General features: G+C 41.6%; 1 protein-coding gene across 11 annotated transcripts in view; it reads left to right on the top strand.

The window, feature by feature from the left end:
* DNAH6 (dynein axonemal heavy chain 6) overlaps positions 1–18,119 on the top strand; it is a 352,679-nt gene that overhangs the window by 207,139 nt on the left and 127,421 nt on the right. For 10 of the 11 annotated variants that reach the window (XM_074397642.1, XM_039462280.2, XM_074397653.1 and 7 more), the window contains 5 exons: positions 209–366; positions 3,051–3,182; positions 11,549–11,720; positions 15,459–15,605; positions 16,308–16,381. In XM_074397642.1, coding sequence (XP_074253743.1) covers positions 209–366; positions 3,051–3,182; positions 11,549–11,720; positions 15,459–15,605; positions 16,308–16,381 — 683 coding nt within the window. The remainder of the gene's footprint in view (positions 1–208; positions 367–3,050; positions 3,183–11,548; positions 11,721–15,458; positions 15,606–16,307; positions 16,382–18,119) is intronic. The other variant, XM_074397650.1, reaches the window with a different exon arrangement.

The raw sequence follows: 18,119 nt of genomic DNA, 5'->3' as shown, positions 1-18,119 counted from the left end.
CATGACATTATGGACTTCCTGACCAGGACCACATCTCCCTGCAGGGGCCTGGGTGGGGCCAGAAGAAAGTCTGTCCTCCTCCAAGCAGGACTCAGAAGTGAGCTCTCTTTGACCTATAGAATGTCATTGAGTCCAAAGTCATACCTCTGCTTTGTCTTCCATTTCCTGAAGGAAAAGCATAATTCTTAAATTCGCTTTCTTTCCCCAGGAGCACCAGGAAACAAACGAATTATAATTTTTGTTGATGATTTAAACATGCCCAGACTGGATCGCTATGGCTCTCAGCCTCCGATAGAATTACTTCGGCAGTATCAAGATTTTGGGGGATTTTATGACAGAAACAAACTCTTTTGGAAAGAAATACAGGTTACTTTAGCTTTTAAATTACTTGCTTTGCTTAAATGTAAATGTCAAGGAAATATGATGGATAGTTTGTGAGACTACCATAACAAAGTACCACAGATGGGGTGGCTTACACAACAGAAATTTATTTTCTCATAATTCTGAAGACTAGACATCTAAGAACAAGGTGTCCACAGGATTAGTTTCTTCTGAACACTCTTTCCCTATGTCTTTACATGGGCTTCCCTCTATGTCTGTCTGTGTCTGAATCTTTTCTTATAAGGACTCCCATCATACTGGATTAGAGCTCACCCTAATGCCCTCATTTTCACTTATCACCTCTTTAAAGACCCTATCTCAAATACAGTCACATTCTGAGACACTGAGGTTAAGACTTCAATATATGATTTTGGGACAGGGGACACAATTCAGCCCATAACATGTGGCCCAGTTTCTCCTCCATGTAATTCAATGCATTCAATCCATATTGAGTTTTTATCATGCTTGATTTAAGAGATTCATGGACCGTTGAGACAGTCCCTGACTCCCAGAGAGCTCAGCTTCAGAGGGTGGACAGACATTTCTAATGCATAGTGATGAGAGGGGAGAGAAAGGAGAAAGTCATGGGTTGGGGTTGGGTTGAGGATGGGAAGAGCCTCCTAGAGGAAGTGATATTGGAGCTGGATTCTGAAGGCATGCATGCCAAAGCAGGGAAAGGGAGCATTCTACACCCCAGAAGCGGGGAATGTAAAATACTATGATGGTGTGAAATGTGAGCACCAAAGCAGCAACAGAAGCAGAGGTCACATTCCACAGCGCTGTGGGCCCAGAAGGAAGAACCTGGATTTATCCTGTAAGTACTGAGGAACTGCTGAAGGAAATGTTATGGGAAGACCCCCCTTGGCTGCAAGAGAGGGATGAGCTGAAGAAGAGGCAAGACCAGAGGCAACTGCAGTAGCCTAGAGGAGAAGAGATGAGGGTCAAGCCTTCTGTGGTGATGTGTGTGGTCAGAAGGGTTTAGAAGCCAGAAGGCAGATCAGCAGGACTGGTGGTGTATTAGTCAGGGTTCTCTAGTGGGGCAGAACTAATGGAATAGCTATCGATACATAAAAGGGAGTTTATTAAGAATTAACTCACGCAATCACAATGTCCCACAATAGACCACCTGCAGGCTAAGGAGCAAGGAGAGCTAGTCCAAGTTCCAAAACTGAAGAATTTGGAGTCCAGTGTTCAAGGGCAGGAAGCATCCAACATGGGAGAAAGATACAGGCTGGAAGGCTAGGCCAGTTGCTCTTTTCACATTTTTCTGCCTCTTTATCGTCTAGCCACACTGGCAGCTGATTAGATTATACCCACAATTAAGGGCTGGTTAAGGATGGGTCTGCCTTTCCCAGCCCACTGACTCAAATGTTAATTTTCTCTGGCAACACTCTCACAGACACACCCAGAATCAATACTTTGTATCCTTCAATCCAATCAAGTTGACACTCAGTATTAACCATCACAGGTGGGGTATGGAATCAAGAGGGGGAAGGGGGAGCCTAGGTTGACTGCCCGATTTCTGTTCTGGAGAACAGAAACCAACACCCTCAACAAGAAGAGGGCGGGGGCATGTTTAGTTTTGCTCGTGATAAAAACAAATAATTATACCAGGCCCTGTTCTAGGTGTTTCCCACCTACTGGCACCCAGCATCCCTATAAGATGGTTAACGCTGTCAGCCCTGTTTTATAGACCAAGAAACAGGCCAAGAGTGTGGAGCTATATGCCTGGCCCAAGGTCACACTACTAGTAAGTGGCAAAACTGGGATTAGAGCCCAGGCCATTTGGCTCCTAAATATGTGATTTGAGCTAAGATTCCTCTCTGCCCCTCTTGCTAAGTTCCAGAGCCTTGGAATTTCCAGGTAGAGCACTTTCTATCAAAATGAGAGTTTAAATAAGGCATAAACATTCTTTGAAGTGAAAAATAAAATGAATGTATGAGCCAGAGAGATAAATGGAGACTGCAGAGAGAGTTCCAGTTGTGTAGAGGTGAAAACTGATGGGGCACAGTTAGTAGGTCCTGACAAAGGGGCTTCGGTCACCAATACAGGGAGCCCTGGATGGAAGAGGAACCCATATTCAGTTCCTGGGAAGTAGTTAGCAGCTTGCTTCTTCCAGACTGTATTTTGAGCCTGTATTAAACAGGAAACCCTTTCCTAAAAAGAGAATATAATTAGGCCTCTTTGTAAACAAAGAAGTCTTTTGCATGTAAGGCTTTTTACTTTCCAAGTAAATCTATCTAACTTTATCTTCCCAACAAAGCAGTGAGGAGAAAATATCATGTGCCCTTTGCAGGTTTAGAATTCCCCTGACTCAGTGCCATGGGGATGAGGGTGGGAAGGGAATGACTGCCAAACCTCCTCCCAGGCCAGCACTCAGTGGCTCCTCTCTGCCAAACAAATCACATGGAAATGGCTTGCCCTGGCCTCTGGGGTTCCCACATATGGCCGTGAATGGCTGCTCTGATCCAAGGGTCTTTTGCTGCTCCCTGCACTTGCCCCACCTGTAATTATAGTGATCTCTTGGAGTGATTGTGAGAATTAAGTCATTTAACATACACCAAAAAAAATGTAATGCAATGCCGGCATTTGGGAAGTCCTACCATTGGGATAGGCAGGTCTCATTTCGTTCTCTGCTGAGTAACCCCAATGGATTTCTCTGCACACAGGATGTAACAATTGTATCGGCGTGTGCACCTCCAGGCGGTGGCCGCAACCCTGTGACTCCCCGCTTCATCAGACACTTCAGCATGCTGTGCCTCCCAATGCCCTCAGAGCACAGTCTGAAACACATTTTTCAGGTGAGTGTTGATTTTAACTTAGGCAAAAGGGGGAAAAGAAAACATTTGTTCCTAGGTTCCCATAATCAAAGTGGTGTCTTGTGTTTCCAGGGAGTCCATCTATCCATCTCGTTCCTGAGCAGGGGCTCAGGAAATACGGACACCTGGAGAGTAGCTGGCAGGCATTTGCATCACTGCCTTCTGTGTCTGTTGGTCTCAGAGAGTTCTAGAAATGCAGAAAGATTGTGCAAACAAAACCCATACCTTTAGAAAAGGCTGCATCTTAGGTCCCTGCCACTTAGCACTCCACACACAGTTCTTAGCAGGTCTCATCACTACCCAGTCCCTGCCTCTGTGCTCATCTAATACCTAACCACCAGGTCTGTGTGTCCACTTGCTACCAGACCTGACACCTGATATGCCAGGGAGCTCAAGCTCAATACACCTAAAACAGAACTCATCTCCTTGGCCACCATCACTAAGAACAATAACCTATATTTCATCCACCTATATTAACTTCCCTAACCAGCTGCTTCCTCATCCTTTATATGGGAAAATAATAGTGCCTGCCCTATAAGTGCTCAACAGATCGTGAGGCAGATTATTTTGAGTAGAACAAGGAGAGAACATGAAGCAGCATGACTAAAGCCCCACATTACCAACCTGCAAAGGTTGCTTAGAGAAGAGAGATTGTGAGCTGTGTCTTGGGGATGGTGGGAATTAACAGGGAGAAACAGAGCTTGGGAACAGGAAGTGCTGGGTGACTGCAACTGCAGAGGCAGGAAATGGTAAGGTGGGCACAAAGGTAGAATAAGACAGTTCAGGTGACTGGTCTGGAGAAGCCAATGACAGTGATGTGGACAGTAAGGCCCAAGGATGTGGCAATTAAGTGAACCTCGATATTCACCAGTATCAGCTTCTTCTAGTGGAAGCCATCTCTCAAGAGGGACAGAGCCCTCATGTATACAACCCGCAGTACATGGAAAGGAGTTTTCTATTTGTATTGAAATAGCTTATATTTGTGGGAAATTGTTTTAATAAATTGAAGTAGTTCCAATAAACTGTTTAAGAGCTAATGCCAAAATTATATATAAAAACTGCCACATTTTGGCCGGGCGCGGTGGCTCAAGCCTGTAATCCCAGCACTTTGGGAGGCCGAGGCGGGTGGATCACGAGGTCAAGAGATCGAGACCATCCTGGTCAACATGATGAAACCCCGCCTCTACTAAAAATACAAAAAATTAGCTGGGCATGGTGGTGCTTGCCTGTGATCCCAGCTACTCAGGAGGCTGAGGCAGGAGAATTGCTTGAACCCAGGAGGCGGAGGTTGCGGTGAGCCGAGATCGTGCCATTGCACTCCAGCCTGGGTAACAAGAGCGAAACTCCGTCTCAAAAAAAAAAAAAAAAAAAAAAAAAAAAAAAACTGCCACATTTTGAAATACGTTGGGAGAGTGCTTTAGAAAATATGAAAGGGGGTGGATCCAAGATGGCCGAATAGGAACAGCTCGAGTGCAGTTCCCAGCAAGAACAGGGCAGAGGGTGAGTGACCACCACATTTCCAAACGAGTTTTTACTGCCCACAGACCAGGAGATTTCTGGGTTTCCAACATGGAAACAAGTTTCCAGCATGGCTGTTTCAGCTGGCACAGCAGGTCTCTGAAAAAAAACTCACACAAATCTGGGCAACTATTTTAACAGGCACCTGGAACACCTGTGAGACAGAGCTGCCCGTTTTCTGAGAAAAAGGGGGCTGAAACGGGGAGCCAGGTGATCTGGCTTGGTGGTCCTCACCCACACAAAGACCAGCAATCTGAAATGCTCTGGATTGAGAGTTTTGCAGAAAGCACAGCTGGACCCAGGATGCCAGCTCTGTGGGGAGAAGGGTGTCCACCATTGCCGAGGCAGTCCACCACTACTGAGGAAGTCTGCCATTACTGAGGCAGTCCACCATTACCAAGGCAGTCCAACATTACTAAGGGAGTCCGCCATGAACAAGACAATCCACCATTACTGAGGCAGTCGGCCATTACCAACGCAGTCCATCATTACTAAGGGAGTCCGCCATGAACAAGGCAATCCACCATTACTGAGGCAGTCCACCATTACCAAAGCAGTCCACATTCCTGATGCAGACCCCCATTACCAAGGCAGTTATAACTATACCTCTGTAAACAAAACCACAAGGAAGCCCACACAGGAGCTGGGCAGAGCCCATGGCAGTTCAGCAATGCCTCTGCTGGCAGATTGTGACCAGGCTACCTCCTTGCTGGGCAGGGCATCACTGAAAAAAGGCAGCAGCATGTCAGGAAGTTATAAATAAAGCCCCACCTTCCCAGGACAGGACACCTGGGAAAAAAGGCAGTTATGAGTTCCACTGCAGCAGTCATAAATGTACCTGCCCAGCAGCTCTGAATGGAACAATGGAGCTCCCAACTCAGCACATGAGCTCCTATAAGAGACAGACTTGTCTCCTCAAGCAGCTCCCTGACCCCCATATATTCAGATAGACACCTCCTAAAGGAGAGCTCAGGTTGACATCTGGCAGGTATCCTTCCACGACGAAGATAACAGAAGAAGAAACTGGCAGCAACCCTTACTGTTCTGCAGCCACCGCAGGTGATCCCCAGGCAAGCAGGGTCTGATGTGGCCCTCCAGCAGAGGGGCCTGGCTGTTAGAAGGAAAACTAAAAAACAGTAAGAAATAAGTTCAAAATCAACAAAAAGGACATCCACTCAGAGACCTCATCCAAAAGTCACCAACTACAAAGACCACAGGTAGATAGATCCACAATGATGGGAAGAAACCAATGTAAAAAGAATGAAAACACCAAAAATCAGAAGGCCTCTCCTCCTCCAAGGGATCACACTCCTCACCAGCAAGGGAACAAAGCTGGATAGAGAATGAGTCTGATAAATTGACTGAAACAGGCTTCAGAAGGTGGATAATAACAAACTTCTCTGAGCTAAACGAACATATTCTAACCCAATGCAAAGAAACTAAGAACCTTGAAAAAAGGTTTGACAAAATGCTAATGAGAATAAACAGCTTAGAGAAGATGAACATAGATGCAAAAATCTTCAATAAAATATTATCAAACTAATTGCAACAGCACATCAAAAAGCTTATCCATCACCATCAGGTAGGCTTCATCCCAAGGATGCAAGGCTGGTTCAACATACACAAGACTATAAACATAATCCACCACATAAACAGAACCAAAGACAAAAACCACATGATTATCTTAATAGATGCAGAGAAGACCTTCAACAAAAGTCAACAGCCCTTTATGCTAAAAACTCTCAATAAACTAGGTATCAGTGGAACATATCTCAAAATAATAAAAGCTATTTATGACAAACCAACAGCCAATATCATACTGAATGGGCAAAAACTGGAAACATTCCCTTTGAAATCTGGCACTACACAAGGATGCCTCTCACCACTCCTATTCAATATAGTATTGGACGTTCCAGCCTGAGTAATCGGGCAAGAAAAAGAAGTAAAGGGTATTCAGTTAGGAAAGGAGGAAGTCAAATTGTCTCTATTTGCAGGCAACATGATTGTATATTTAGAAGACCCCAATGTCTCAGCCCAAAATCTCCTTATACTGATAACTTCAGCAAAGTCTCAGGATACAAAATCAATGTGCAGAAATCACAAGCTTTCCTATACACTAATAACAGACTAAAAGAGAGCCAAATCAAGAATGAACTGCCATTCATAATTGCTACACAGAGAATAAAATACCTAGAAATACAACTAACAAAGGATGTAAAGGACCTCTTCAAAGAGAACTACAAACCGCTGCTCAAGGAAATAAGAGAGGACACAAACAGATGGAGAAACATTCCATGTTCCTGGTTAGAAAGAATCAACATCGTGAAAATGGCCATACTGCCCAAAGTAATTTATAGATTCAATGCTATCCCCATCAAGCTACCTATGACCCTCTTCAAATAACTGAAAATAACCACCTTGAACTTCATACAGAACTAAAAGAGAGTCTGAATAGCCGAGACAATTCTAAGCAGAAAGAACAAAGCTGGAGGCATCACGCTCCCTGACTTCATACTATACTACAAGGCTACCTACAGTAAGCAAAACAGCATGATACTGGTACCAAAACAGAGATATAGACCAATGGAACAGAACGGAGGCCTCAGAGGCAATGCAACATATCTACAACCATCTAATCTTTGACAAACCTGACAAAAACAAGCAATGGGGAAAGGATTTTCTGTTTAAGAAATGGTGTTGGGAAAACTGGCTAGTCATGTGCAGAAAGCAAAAACTGTACACCTTCCTGACACCTTACACTAAAATTAATTCCAGATGGACTAAGGACTTAAACATAAGACCTAACACGATAAAAACCCAACAAGAAAATCTAAACAAAACCATTCAGGACATAGGTATAGGCAAGGACTTCATGACTAAAACAACAAAAGCATTGGCAACAAAAGCCAAAATAGACAAATGGGATCTAATTAAACTCCAGAGCTTCTGCACAGAAAAGAAACAATCATTAGAGTGAACCAGCAACCAACAGGATGGGGAACAATTTTTGCAATCTACCCATCTGACAAAGGGCTATTATCCAGAATCTACAAAGAATTTAAACAGATTTACAAGAAAAAAGCAAACCCATTCAAAAGTGGGCAAAGGATATGAACAGACACTTTTCAAAAGAAGACACATATGAGGCCAACAAACATATGAAAAAATGCTCATCATCACTGGTCATTAGAGAAATGCAAATCAAAACCACACTGAGATACCATCTCATGCCAGTTAGAATGGCGATCATTAAAAAATCTGGAGACAACAGATGCCGGAGAGGATGTGGAGAAATAGGAACACTTTTACACTGTTGGTGGGAGTGCAAATTAGTACAACCATTGTGGAAGACAGTGTGGTGATTCCTCAAGGACCTAGAAACAGAAATTCTATTTGACCCAGCAATCCCATTACTGGGTATATATCCAAAGGATTATAAATCATTCTATTATAAAGGCTTATGCACACGTATGTTCATTGCCACACTGTTTACAATAGCAAAGACCTGGAACCAACCCAAATGCCCATCAATGATAGACTGGACAGAGAAAATGTGGCACATATACACTATGGAATACTATGCAGCCATAAAAAACAATGAGTTTATGTCTGTTGTAGGGACATGGATGAATCTGGAAACCATCATTCTCAGCAAATTGACACAAGAACAGAAAATCAAACACCACATGTTCTCACTCACAGGTGGGTGTTGAACAGTGAGAACACATGGACACAGGGAGGGGAGCATCACACACTGTGGTCTGTTGGGGGTGGCTAGAGGAGGGACAGTGAGGGGTAGGGAATTGGGAAGGGATAACATGGGGAGAAATGCCAGATATAGGTGACGGGGTGATGGAGGCAGCAAACCACATTGACATGTATGTACCTATGCAATAATCCTGCATGATCTGCACATGTACCCCAGAACCTAAAATGCAATTAAAAACATTATATATATATATATATATATTATATATATATATATAATGGAACTAGCAAAGCCATTAGAAGGGTTGTCTAAGCCCCTGCATACTTTTTGAGAACTTTTATATTTATATTTTGAAGTTTGAAGCGAGTGGTTCCCAACCACACCACAGATACACTGTAATGTGATGAGTGGTGAGGGGTGTCTCAAGTCACTTATGCCTGGTTAGAAGAGACTGAAGTTGTAAATTATTTCATTTTTTAGTAAGTTAAAGCAAATTCAGGATTATGACTGCAAAAATGTCATTCTTAATCATTCCAAAATGGAATTATATCTATTTGTGGGTGGGAAGAATACAGTGAAGTATAGGCCACTGGGAAAGACACGGTCCCCAACTCTCAACCTCCTGTGGGATTATCATGTCCGTGAAAATGTGTCACCCATGGGAACATCATCCAGCAAGCATATCACAGCTGAAAACTGGCTGTGATAGGGCTGCTTCTTCCCCCTGTAACTTTTACAGGTTTATGTTTAAAACTCACACTAGCTATAAGGGGAAATGTAAATGAAATGTGGCAAAACTGAGAGATTCTGGGGGCTACTGGGTTGGACTGAATTCAGTGGGAAAGCATATTGCTCTCATTACTATAGGCAGGGTATTTTGCCTGTAGAAAAAAATAAACTTGCTGTAGCCCTGTGGATCTCAAACTTCATTTTTTATCGCAACCCACCTAAGCAGGACCCAAGAATTCGTCACCCATCTGCCCTGTCCTTCATTACTGTTTGGAGGAGAAAGAACTGGGGATAATCAAGAACTGAAGAATAGCAAAATCAATAAGTTAAATTTATTGTTAGCAACATATATAAATAGATTTACTTATACTATGTGAAAGAAACCTGTGAGTCTAAATAGTACACGTATATTATAGATGATGTTTTTAATCATCCATTAGTGTTAATACAGTTAGTCCTATCACTGTACTTTTTTTGATAGTCTGTTGCAAATTAAACAGTGCATATTTGCAGTACCACTAATGCCCAGTCACGGTTTGTACAGCTGGAATATGTACATTATAAGTGACTCTTTCTTGAACCACAGTTCATACAAACCTGAGTGTTTACTGATTGGAAATTCATGTACTGAAATATGCATCACTATCCACTCTAAGCGTAAGCTGAACAGCACACAACCAGGTAAATTAAATTTAATGGAATTTCTAATTAGAAAGCTGTAACAGCAGTAATTGAAAATATGTTCAGCTCCATAAACTACTGATAATGTGCTTATGCCAAAGAATCCCTCCCCCAAAACTGAGAAATCTGGCTATATCTTCTGTATATGTTCCTAGTAAAGAGTTTTGCAAAGTTACCAAACAGATCATTTAAGCCAGACCCTTAAGTAGAATGCCAGTTTGTGGTCCTCAGTAAATTCTATAATGATATGTTAATTTTAATGTATGAATACCAATTTAGTAGCCTTTAATTCATTCATTAAACAGTTGGGCACCTTCCATATGCCTGACATTGGTGTATCATCCCTGTCCTCATGGATCTTCTTCCATGGACACAGATAATAGATGAATGAGATATCTAGATACAGACACAGTTACTCATGCATATGTTAGAAACTGTATTTGTATTTGCGTCATGGAGAACAGAAGGCTGGAACTTTTTACATACATACATATATATATATATATATATATAAAATTATCAGCTCATCTGTTCAGCACCACACACATACAACTGGACAGATTTCAAATTTAAAGATTGGGTTTGGGAAGATCCTACACAAAATACAGACCATGCGGAGTATGTTAAACTCATGTTGGGGTGCCAGGAGGGGGGTACCTAAAAAGATCATCCTCACAAGTTAAAGCAAATGTTAAACAGGAGGCCCACTGAAAACAAATACTCAGGCTTATTTCAAAGGATCTCATATTTGACACCAAATCTGAAGTCACAACTCTAGATTGGACTAACTTACAAACATTGATATGCATTCTGGTGGCATCTCCCATGAGTCACTCCAGGGTTAATGGTGATAAGAATTTATCTATTTAAAAAACAATAATGATTTTCCAAGCACTTGAGGGTCAACAGCTAGCTAATAAATACATATGTTCAAGTTGTGATGTTATGGATGAGAAGATCAGAAAGACTGATGGGGGGACCTGCTTTAGATTAATTTGCAAGGAAAGGCCTCTCTGGAGAGACAGCATGTAACCTAAAACATGAAGGATGAAAAGGCACCTGCCAAGCAGAGAGGGGTGGGCACAGAGAGAGGTGAGCAGCAGTGAAGGGGCCTGAGCTGGGAAGGAGCAGGGGTGTTCAGGCTACTGTGGCAGAGACATAGGGAGCAATGAAGGGAGGGGTGAAGTGAGGGAGTTGGGGGAAGGGTAAACCAGCAGGGAGACCAGGATGGAAGTGGAGAGGCCAGAGGGAAGGAGAGAGGGGAGAAGCTCAGATAAAAAGGAGTGGGGCCCAGAATGGGATGATGTCCGGGGAAACAGAGGGAAGAAAAGAGACCCAAGAAATGTGTTCAAGATTGATTGTACGGTGAGAGAGAGGGCTTTCCTTCATTTCCAGTTGAGTTTGTGCCCTTCGTGAAGACCCCTTGGACTCATCTCAAGCAGAAATCTAAACTTGAGAGTACATTCATGTAAATTCACTAGTCAGATATGAATGCCACTTAGGCATCACAAAACAGTCACAGAAGACAAGAGTGAGCGCAGGCTTGAGAATGTTTTCTGAAATGAGCAGAAGAGCTTTGATACCAGAAGCCTTTATGTTGGAATTTGGCTTTCTGTCTATTACTAGAAAATATATCATCTGGAGTGTTTAAAAGATAAATATTTAAATACTAAATAAATGTAATCCTCTCATATTATGTTTCTGGTTCTAGGCCATCTTAAATGGCTTCCTGAGTGATTTTCCTCCAGCTGTAAAGCAAACTGCATCAAGCATTGTAGACGCCTCAGTTGAGATTTATAACAGAATGAGTATTGACCTCCTGCCAACACCTGCCAAGTCCCATTACATCTTTAACTTGAGGGACTTATCCAAATGTGTGCAAGGTACTGTACTGAACCCTTGTTTTCTGATCTTTGCCCTCCCTTTTTTTTCCATTGGCCTCCAAATCTCTCAGTAACATTGTATGCATGCAGGTGTCTGTGACTCACCTGGAAATCCTATCACCTGTCCCTATTCAGGCTGAGTACTTCACAACTATTTCACATGGCCACCACCATCTCCCATTTCTCACTCCCAGCTGATTACTGTCTTTCACTGAAAAAAAAAAAAAAAATAGAAGCAATTGGACCAGAGCTGCTTCATCTTCTAAATCTCCCAGACAACTTGCATCTTCCTTCCCTATGCTGAGCTGCCCCTGCATCTATCAGTGCCAATGGTCCTTCTGGCACCGAACCCCATCCCCTCCTGTCTACTCAAGGATTGTGTTCTCGTAATTCCCACTTCTCATCTTCAATGTTTCCTTTTTCATTAGATCATGCCTAACAGCATAGAAAGCCACTATCATACCTCCCATCTTAAAAAAAAATAATTTTCTTTCAGTCTCGTATTCCCTGATGGTACCCCTCCCATTTCTCTGCTCTAAGTGGGACAGGGAGGAGAGACCATTCTGTCCCACTAATTCCTTCTGGTTCTCCCTTTAATATATGTCAATCAAAGTCTGATACCCGACACTGCACTAAACTGTTCTTCCTGAGTCCCGTCTCCATCTGTTCAGATCTACTGGTTAGCTCTCAGCAACACCTTAACCTCACAGCAGTGTCCACACAACTTGCCCCTCCCCACCTTCTCCGGTGGTCCAGGGAAGGCTCCCCTGGAGTCCTCCCTCACTGCCTGCTGTCACTCAGTCTGTTTTGATAGCTGCTCCTCCTCTTCCCTACCTCAAAATGTTGGGGCCACAGGGCTTGAACTTCAGATCTACACACATACTCCCTCAGTAATTTTGGTCAATTCTATAGTATCAACATCAAATGCCATCTACTCAGAGATGGCACTGGAGTGCCTGCCTCCAGCTTCCAACTCTCCTCTAAGTGTCTGACTTGCATATCCAGCTTCCTTCTCAGTGTGCTCCCTCAGGCATCCAGCTGGCCTGTGAAACTTGGCATGTCAAAATCGAATTCTTGCTTTTCCCTTCTACCCTGGCCATGTGTACATATCCCATCCCCAGAGGAGACTACCATTAGTTGATCTGGCCAGAAGCCGTGAAAACCCCTATGCAATCCACGAACAACCCTGACAGCTTTATTTTCAGAATATATCCCAAATCTAACCACTTCTCACCACTCCATCCACTACACCTCTAACCTCCTCTCTAATCTCCTGCTTCCAGTTATCCGTTTACCCTTTTCAGAGGGACTCAGAGGCTGCTTCCAGCACCTGCCTGTGTTGAGTCTCTGTGTGATCTGGATCCGGGTTTCCTCTCCCTTTCATTGCCTACCACTTTCCTCCTTGCTACTGCCACCTCCTTGCTATTCCTGAAATCGGACCTGCCCACAGACCTCAGTACGTCACTTGGAATGCTCTGACACTAGACACCTATGTGGCTGACTCTCCCTGCTCAAATGTCACCTCCTCAGCAAAATTTTCCCATGTCCCTTCATAGCTCCTATTACCTGAAATCATATAGCACATATTTCTCTGCATGTGTTTATGTATCTGTCTCTTCCACTAGGACATCAGCTCCCCAAGGGCTGTATGTATTTCACATGGCCAACTGCATCCCAGTGCCTAATTGGGCCTGGCACTGAATGAATGGATATCTAGATGAATAAACAAATCTCCCTTGATTTTGTATAAAAGGACACTAACTCTTAGTTGCTCCATGATCTGCTTCACCCCTGACTCCCCACCAGTTCCCTTTGTTCTACACCACTCTTTTTGTTTGTTTGTTTTTTGTGAGATAGAGTTTTGCTCTTGTTGCCCAGGCTGGAGTGCAGTGGTGCGATCTTGGCTCACCGCAACCTCTGCCTCCTGGGTTCAAGCAATTCTCCAGCCTCAGCCTCCCGAGTAGCTGAGACTACAGGTGCACGCCACCATGCCCAGCTGATTTTTGTATTTTTAGTAGAGATGGGACTTTTGCCATGTTGGCCAGGCTGGTTTTGAATTTCTGACCTCAGGTGATCCACCCGCCTCAGCCTCCCAAAGTGCTGGGATTACAGGCCACCGTGCCCAGCCAATATTTTTTTTTTTCTCTAAAAAGAGTCTAACTAACATTCTTAAGTTTGTTTTTAGTATCTGCAAAGTAGCCAAAGCAAAAGCTTTGGAGTGCTTTCGTGTGTAGCTGAAGCAATGATTGGCCTCTTTGAAAGCCAGCCCTCTTTCCTGTCTTCATCACTGTCTAAGTCATTACCTGTTGTACATTAACAAGTCTGGGAATGAACTAGAAGATGCTGGCCCATGGCAGGAGCTCAGGCATGAAGAACCCTGCAGACCCTTCCTGCTCCTCCCTAATGCACAGTTCTCACACAGGTTCCTGATCTTCCCAACCCCCATGTGCAGGCTCTGTGACTCTTTTCTTTTTCTTCCTCCTTCAAGAGCCTGAAGGACTCTCGAAGCTGGCACACCATCCTTGCCACAGGATAGCACAATAATTTGTTTGCCTCTTCCTCCACTGAACTCTTACCCTCTTATACTAGCAGTTTAGTCCTGTGATTCATGAACTCAATTTTCCTAGAAAACGTTAGAATATGGCTTTCTTTCATGAACTGCTTCAGACTCACTTCCTGATCCTCAGACACTGTCTAATCTAGTCATTTATTATCCTTCCCCATTGCCTTTCTATTCCTATTTTTAAGATAATTTTTGAGCTTCAAAATTCAGGTATTTATCTCTGAAATTACACGTCATAAAATACCCAGGAAATTCCAATGTTGAATCTCTTTCTCGTTGTCCCCACATTTCATCCAAAGGTCCTAGAAATTTTCTTATTTCTACAAATATTAACTGAAAATAATTAAAACTTCAAGCATTTGAAGAAACATATATGTCAAACACACACACAGACACAAATGTGAGATGCAAAAAAAAAAAAAAGTAGCATCATTATCTGTAGAAATACTCTAGTATTCCAAAGCAACATGAGCAGTACCTACCATGCTATGTGGTACATACACTCTGCTGAGTGTGCCCACGTGCACAGTAGACACTGTCCCTGCCCCTGTCTACAGTGTGAGGAGCCCCATATTGGTGGTCTCTGTGGAGAAGGGCCATTTCCAGGAATTCCTGTACATTGTTACTTTGATTGTAACTTGAAATCATTAGAACTGTGCTTGCAATAACAATTAACATTAATGAAATGAGTACTCAGAATAATCTTAGTGGAAGCCAAAAAGTCCAGGGCATTTGGTATGAACTGAACATTGGGGAAGAAAGAGAGAGAAATGGGTGATTCAGAAACAGTATAAGCATTGGGAGGGGGAAAGTTGCAAGATAAGTAAATATATATACTGTAGTATATTTTGAAGTAATGTGAGACTCTTCTCTTAACATATTGCAACCTGTGTAATAATGAGATGAACCTTGCTTATATTGTGAAGTTTGACCACTTAAAATGGTTAAAGAAACATCACAAAACAGGGAAAAAATGTTTTTGTCAAATAATGTGTCCCAGTTTTGTTATCAAAAAATGAGGTCACTATTAGTATATGTGTATATCTATAGGGAAGCATTCATTTTTGGCAATATAGGAATAAAGTTGTACTTAAAGATTTCCTAGTTAAACTATTGCTAGAGATTCCAAAAATTTAGAATTTTTCTTTTTTTTTTTTTCTTTTTCTAAAAAACAGGTATCCTCCAATGTGATTCAGGAACAATAAGAGAAGAAATTCAGATATTTAGACTCTTTTGCCACGAGTGCCAAAGAGTCTTCCATGATCGCTTGATTAATAATGAAGATAAGCACTATTTCCATGTTATTCTGACAGAAATGGCCAGTAAATATGAATCTTTATTTAGCAATTCTTTTTTTATTTGAGTAGAAAAGCAATTTGGTTTCTATAAATTTAACACAAAATGACTTCATATCATTTTTGCATAAAAATTATTTTATTTGATGGTTCAAATATCTAAAATATATGAAATATTATGTAATATTATAAAATAATTTTATTAAGATTCAGGAAGGGTCAGCCAGGCATGATGGCTCATGCCTATAATCCCAGCATTTTGGGTGGCTGGGTGGGTGGATCCCTTGGGCTCAGGAGTTTGAGACCAGCCTGGGCAACAAGGCAAGACCCCATCTCTACTAAAAATACAAAAATAAATAAATTCAGGAATCATTAATATTTTAATTTATTATGAAGTTTTAAATAGAGGAGAGAAAGTAGGAGAAACAGTATTTTGTCTGCTAAGAAGCCAAGATAATTCTAAAGTACTTCTTATTTCCTATATAAGTATCCAGTATTCATTATTTAAGAAACGCTTTAAATTATTTGTCAAGTATCGTTACTCTTAAACTTGGGAGATTATCAGCCAAACTAAAGTGGCCTGGTGTTAACACAGTATTCTCTTAGTTTTTATATATATTAATTAAGTCTTCTAAGTAAAGTAGCAGCTATTATTCTATATGTTTTATCACTAAAATATTGCATTCAAGATTATCATTACATTAAAAACTTGATTTTGTTCTTAAATAGATAAACATTTTGGAATTGCAATTGGCCTGGAATATTTTTTGAATAAGCCCATCATATTTGGAGATTTCATTAAGGCAAGTATATTAGACTGACTTGACCTCATTTGAAAATTACAAAGCAGTTACTATTTTCCAGTGCAAATTCATATTCTATAAAAACTTTACCTGTGTGAAGAGTTAAGATCTAGGCCAGATGTCAGCCAACTTTTCTCTGCCTGCCACCTATTTTTGCAAACAAAATTCTCTGGAACATAGCCACAGCCAGAGGTTGCTTTTGCTCTGCAACAGCAGAGTACAGTAATAGTGACAAAGACCATACAACTTGCAAAGCCTAAAATATTTACTATCTGGCCCTTTACAGAAGAAGTTTGCTGACTCCTGATCTAACTACATTCATTTTGGAAACACTTTGAATCAGAGAGCCATCCGGTATTCAATTTGGAAGAAAGCAGAGAGGTGTAGTCTCTTAACTCAGGAATTCCCCCTTATTATACTCTACGTAGTGAAGCTACTTGGTTAAGAGAATGTCCTCTTCATTTCAGGGTAACTCTAATTAGTAGCAAATTTTTTATTATATTTAACTTATTTTGTATTCCTGTATGAGTTCCTCAAGCCTGTCTCCACAATACGACCTACCTCATGGTAATTTTTACCCTCTTCACCTGCCTAGAATAAATCTATCTCACTACGCTACCTACATTGGCAGATAATCATATTGTTTTACTAAGGTGCCCCTTGTTCAAGTAAAACATTCCTAGTGTCTCCAAGAGGGCAGAGACCACGTCTGTTTTTGTTCATCTTAAGTTCCCAGGTACCTGCAGAGGTACGTAGCAGGCTCTCAATCAATGCCAACACATAAAGGAACTTGTCTTTATATTATATGTATACAGTACCTCACTGCTCTGGTAACTCCACTCTAGATAAGTGTTACACCTGATAAATAAAAAAGATAAACTATGTATTTTTGTAAAGTATATATTTATGTTTATTATTAAAAGTATGGACCAAAGTTTGTTTCCCAAGATGATTTTCCTGTGTGTTTCTAGTTATTGTATTATCAGATGAGGGAATAAACAGTAAGGAACAGCTAGACTCTTCTTGCATTGCCTATGTGTGTTTTAGTAAAAGAGTCTAGGAGAAGGTGCCCCTGGGGCAGTTGCTACATACAATAGAGAAGAGACATCATCAACAGATTAAAATAAGGACTCAACTCCCTATAGTTTACACCTGAATTTCATTCTCAACAATTTAGGTAACCCTAGATGACTGCTATTTAAAAACTACAAATAGTTCTGGCATGATTTTTCTTATAATAATAGCAGTCTATTATGCACAGTTTTTAACCAGTTAGCTTTTCTAATGTCAGTAACCTAACAGCAAAAATATGAAACCAGATTGGGCGCGGTGGCTCACACCTATAATTCCAGCACTTCAGGAAGCAGAGGTGGGTGGATCATTTGAGGTCAGGAGCCGTCAATATGGTAAAACCCCATCTCTACTAAAAATACAAAAATAAGCTGGGCCTGGTGGTAGACACTTGTCATCCCAGCTACTCAGGAGGCCGAGGCAGGAAAATCACTTGAACCTGGGAGGCAAAGGTTGTAGTGAGCCGATCACACCACTGTACTCCAGCCTGGGTAACAGAGAGAGCTGGGTAACAGAGAGAGACCCCATCTAAAAAAAAACAAAAAAAAAACAAACAAACAACAACAAAAAAAAAAACGAGAATGTAGAATTATGAGAAAAATCAAAAGCCTGAGCTTCTACATAAATTTTATTGCAAAGATCTTCAGAATTCATAAATTTCTGAGCT

This window comes from Saimiri boliviensis, chromosome 1 (genome assembly GCF_048565385.1).
Source record: "Saimiri boliviensis isolate mSaiBol1 chromosome 1, mSaiBol1.pri, whole genome shotgun sequence".
NCBI lineage: Eukaryota > Metazoa > Chordata > Mammalia > Primates > Cebidae > Saimiri > Saimiri boliviensis.
This window is presented reverse-complemented; position numbering and strand designations above follow the sequence as displayed.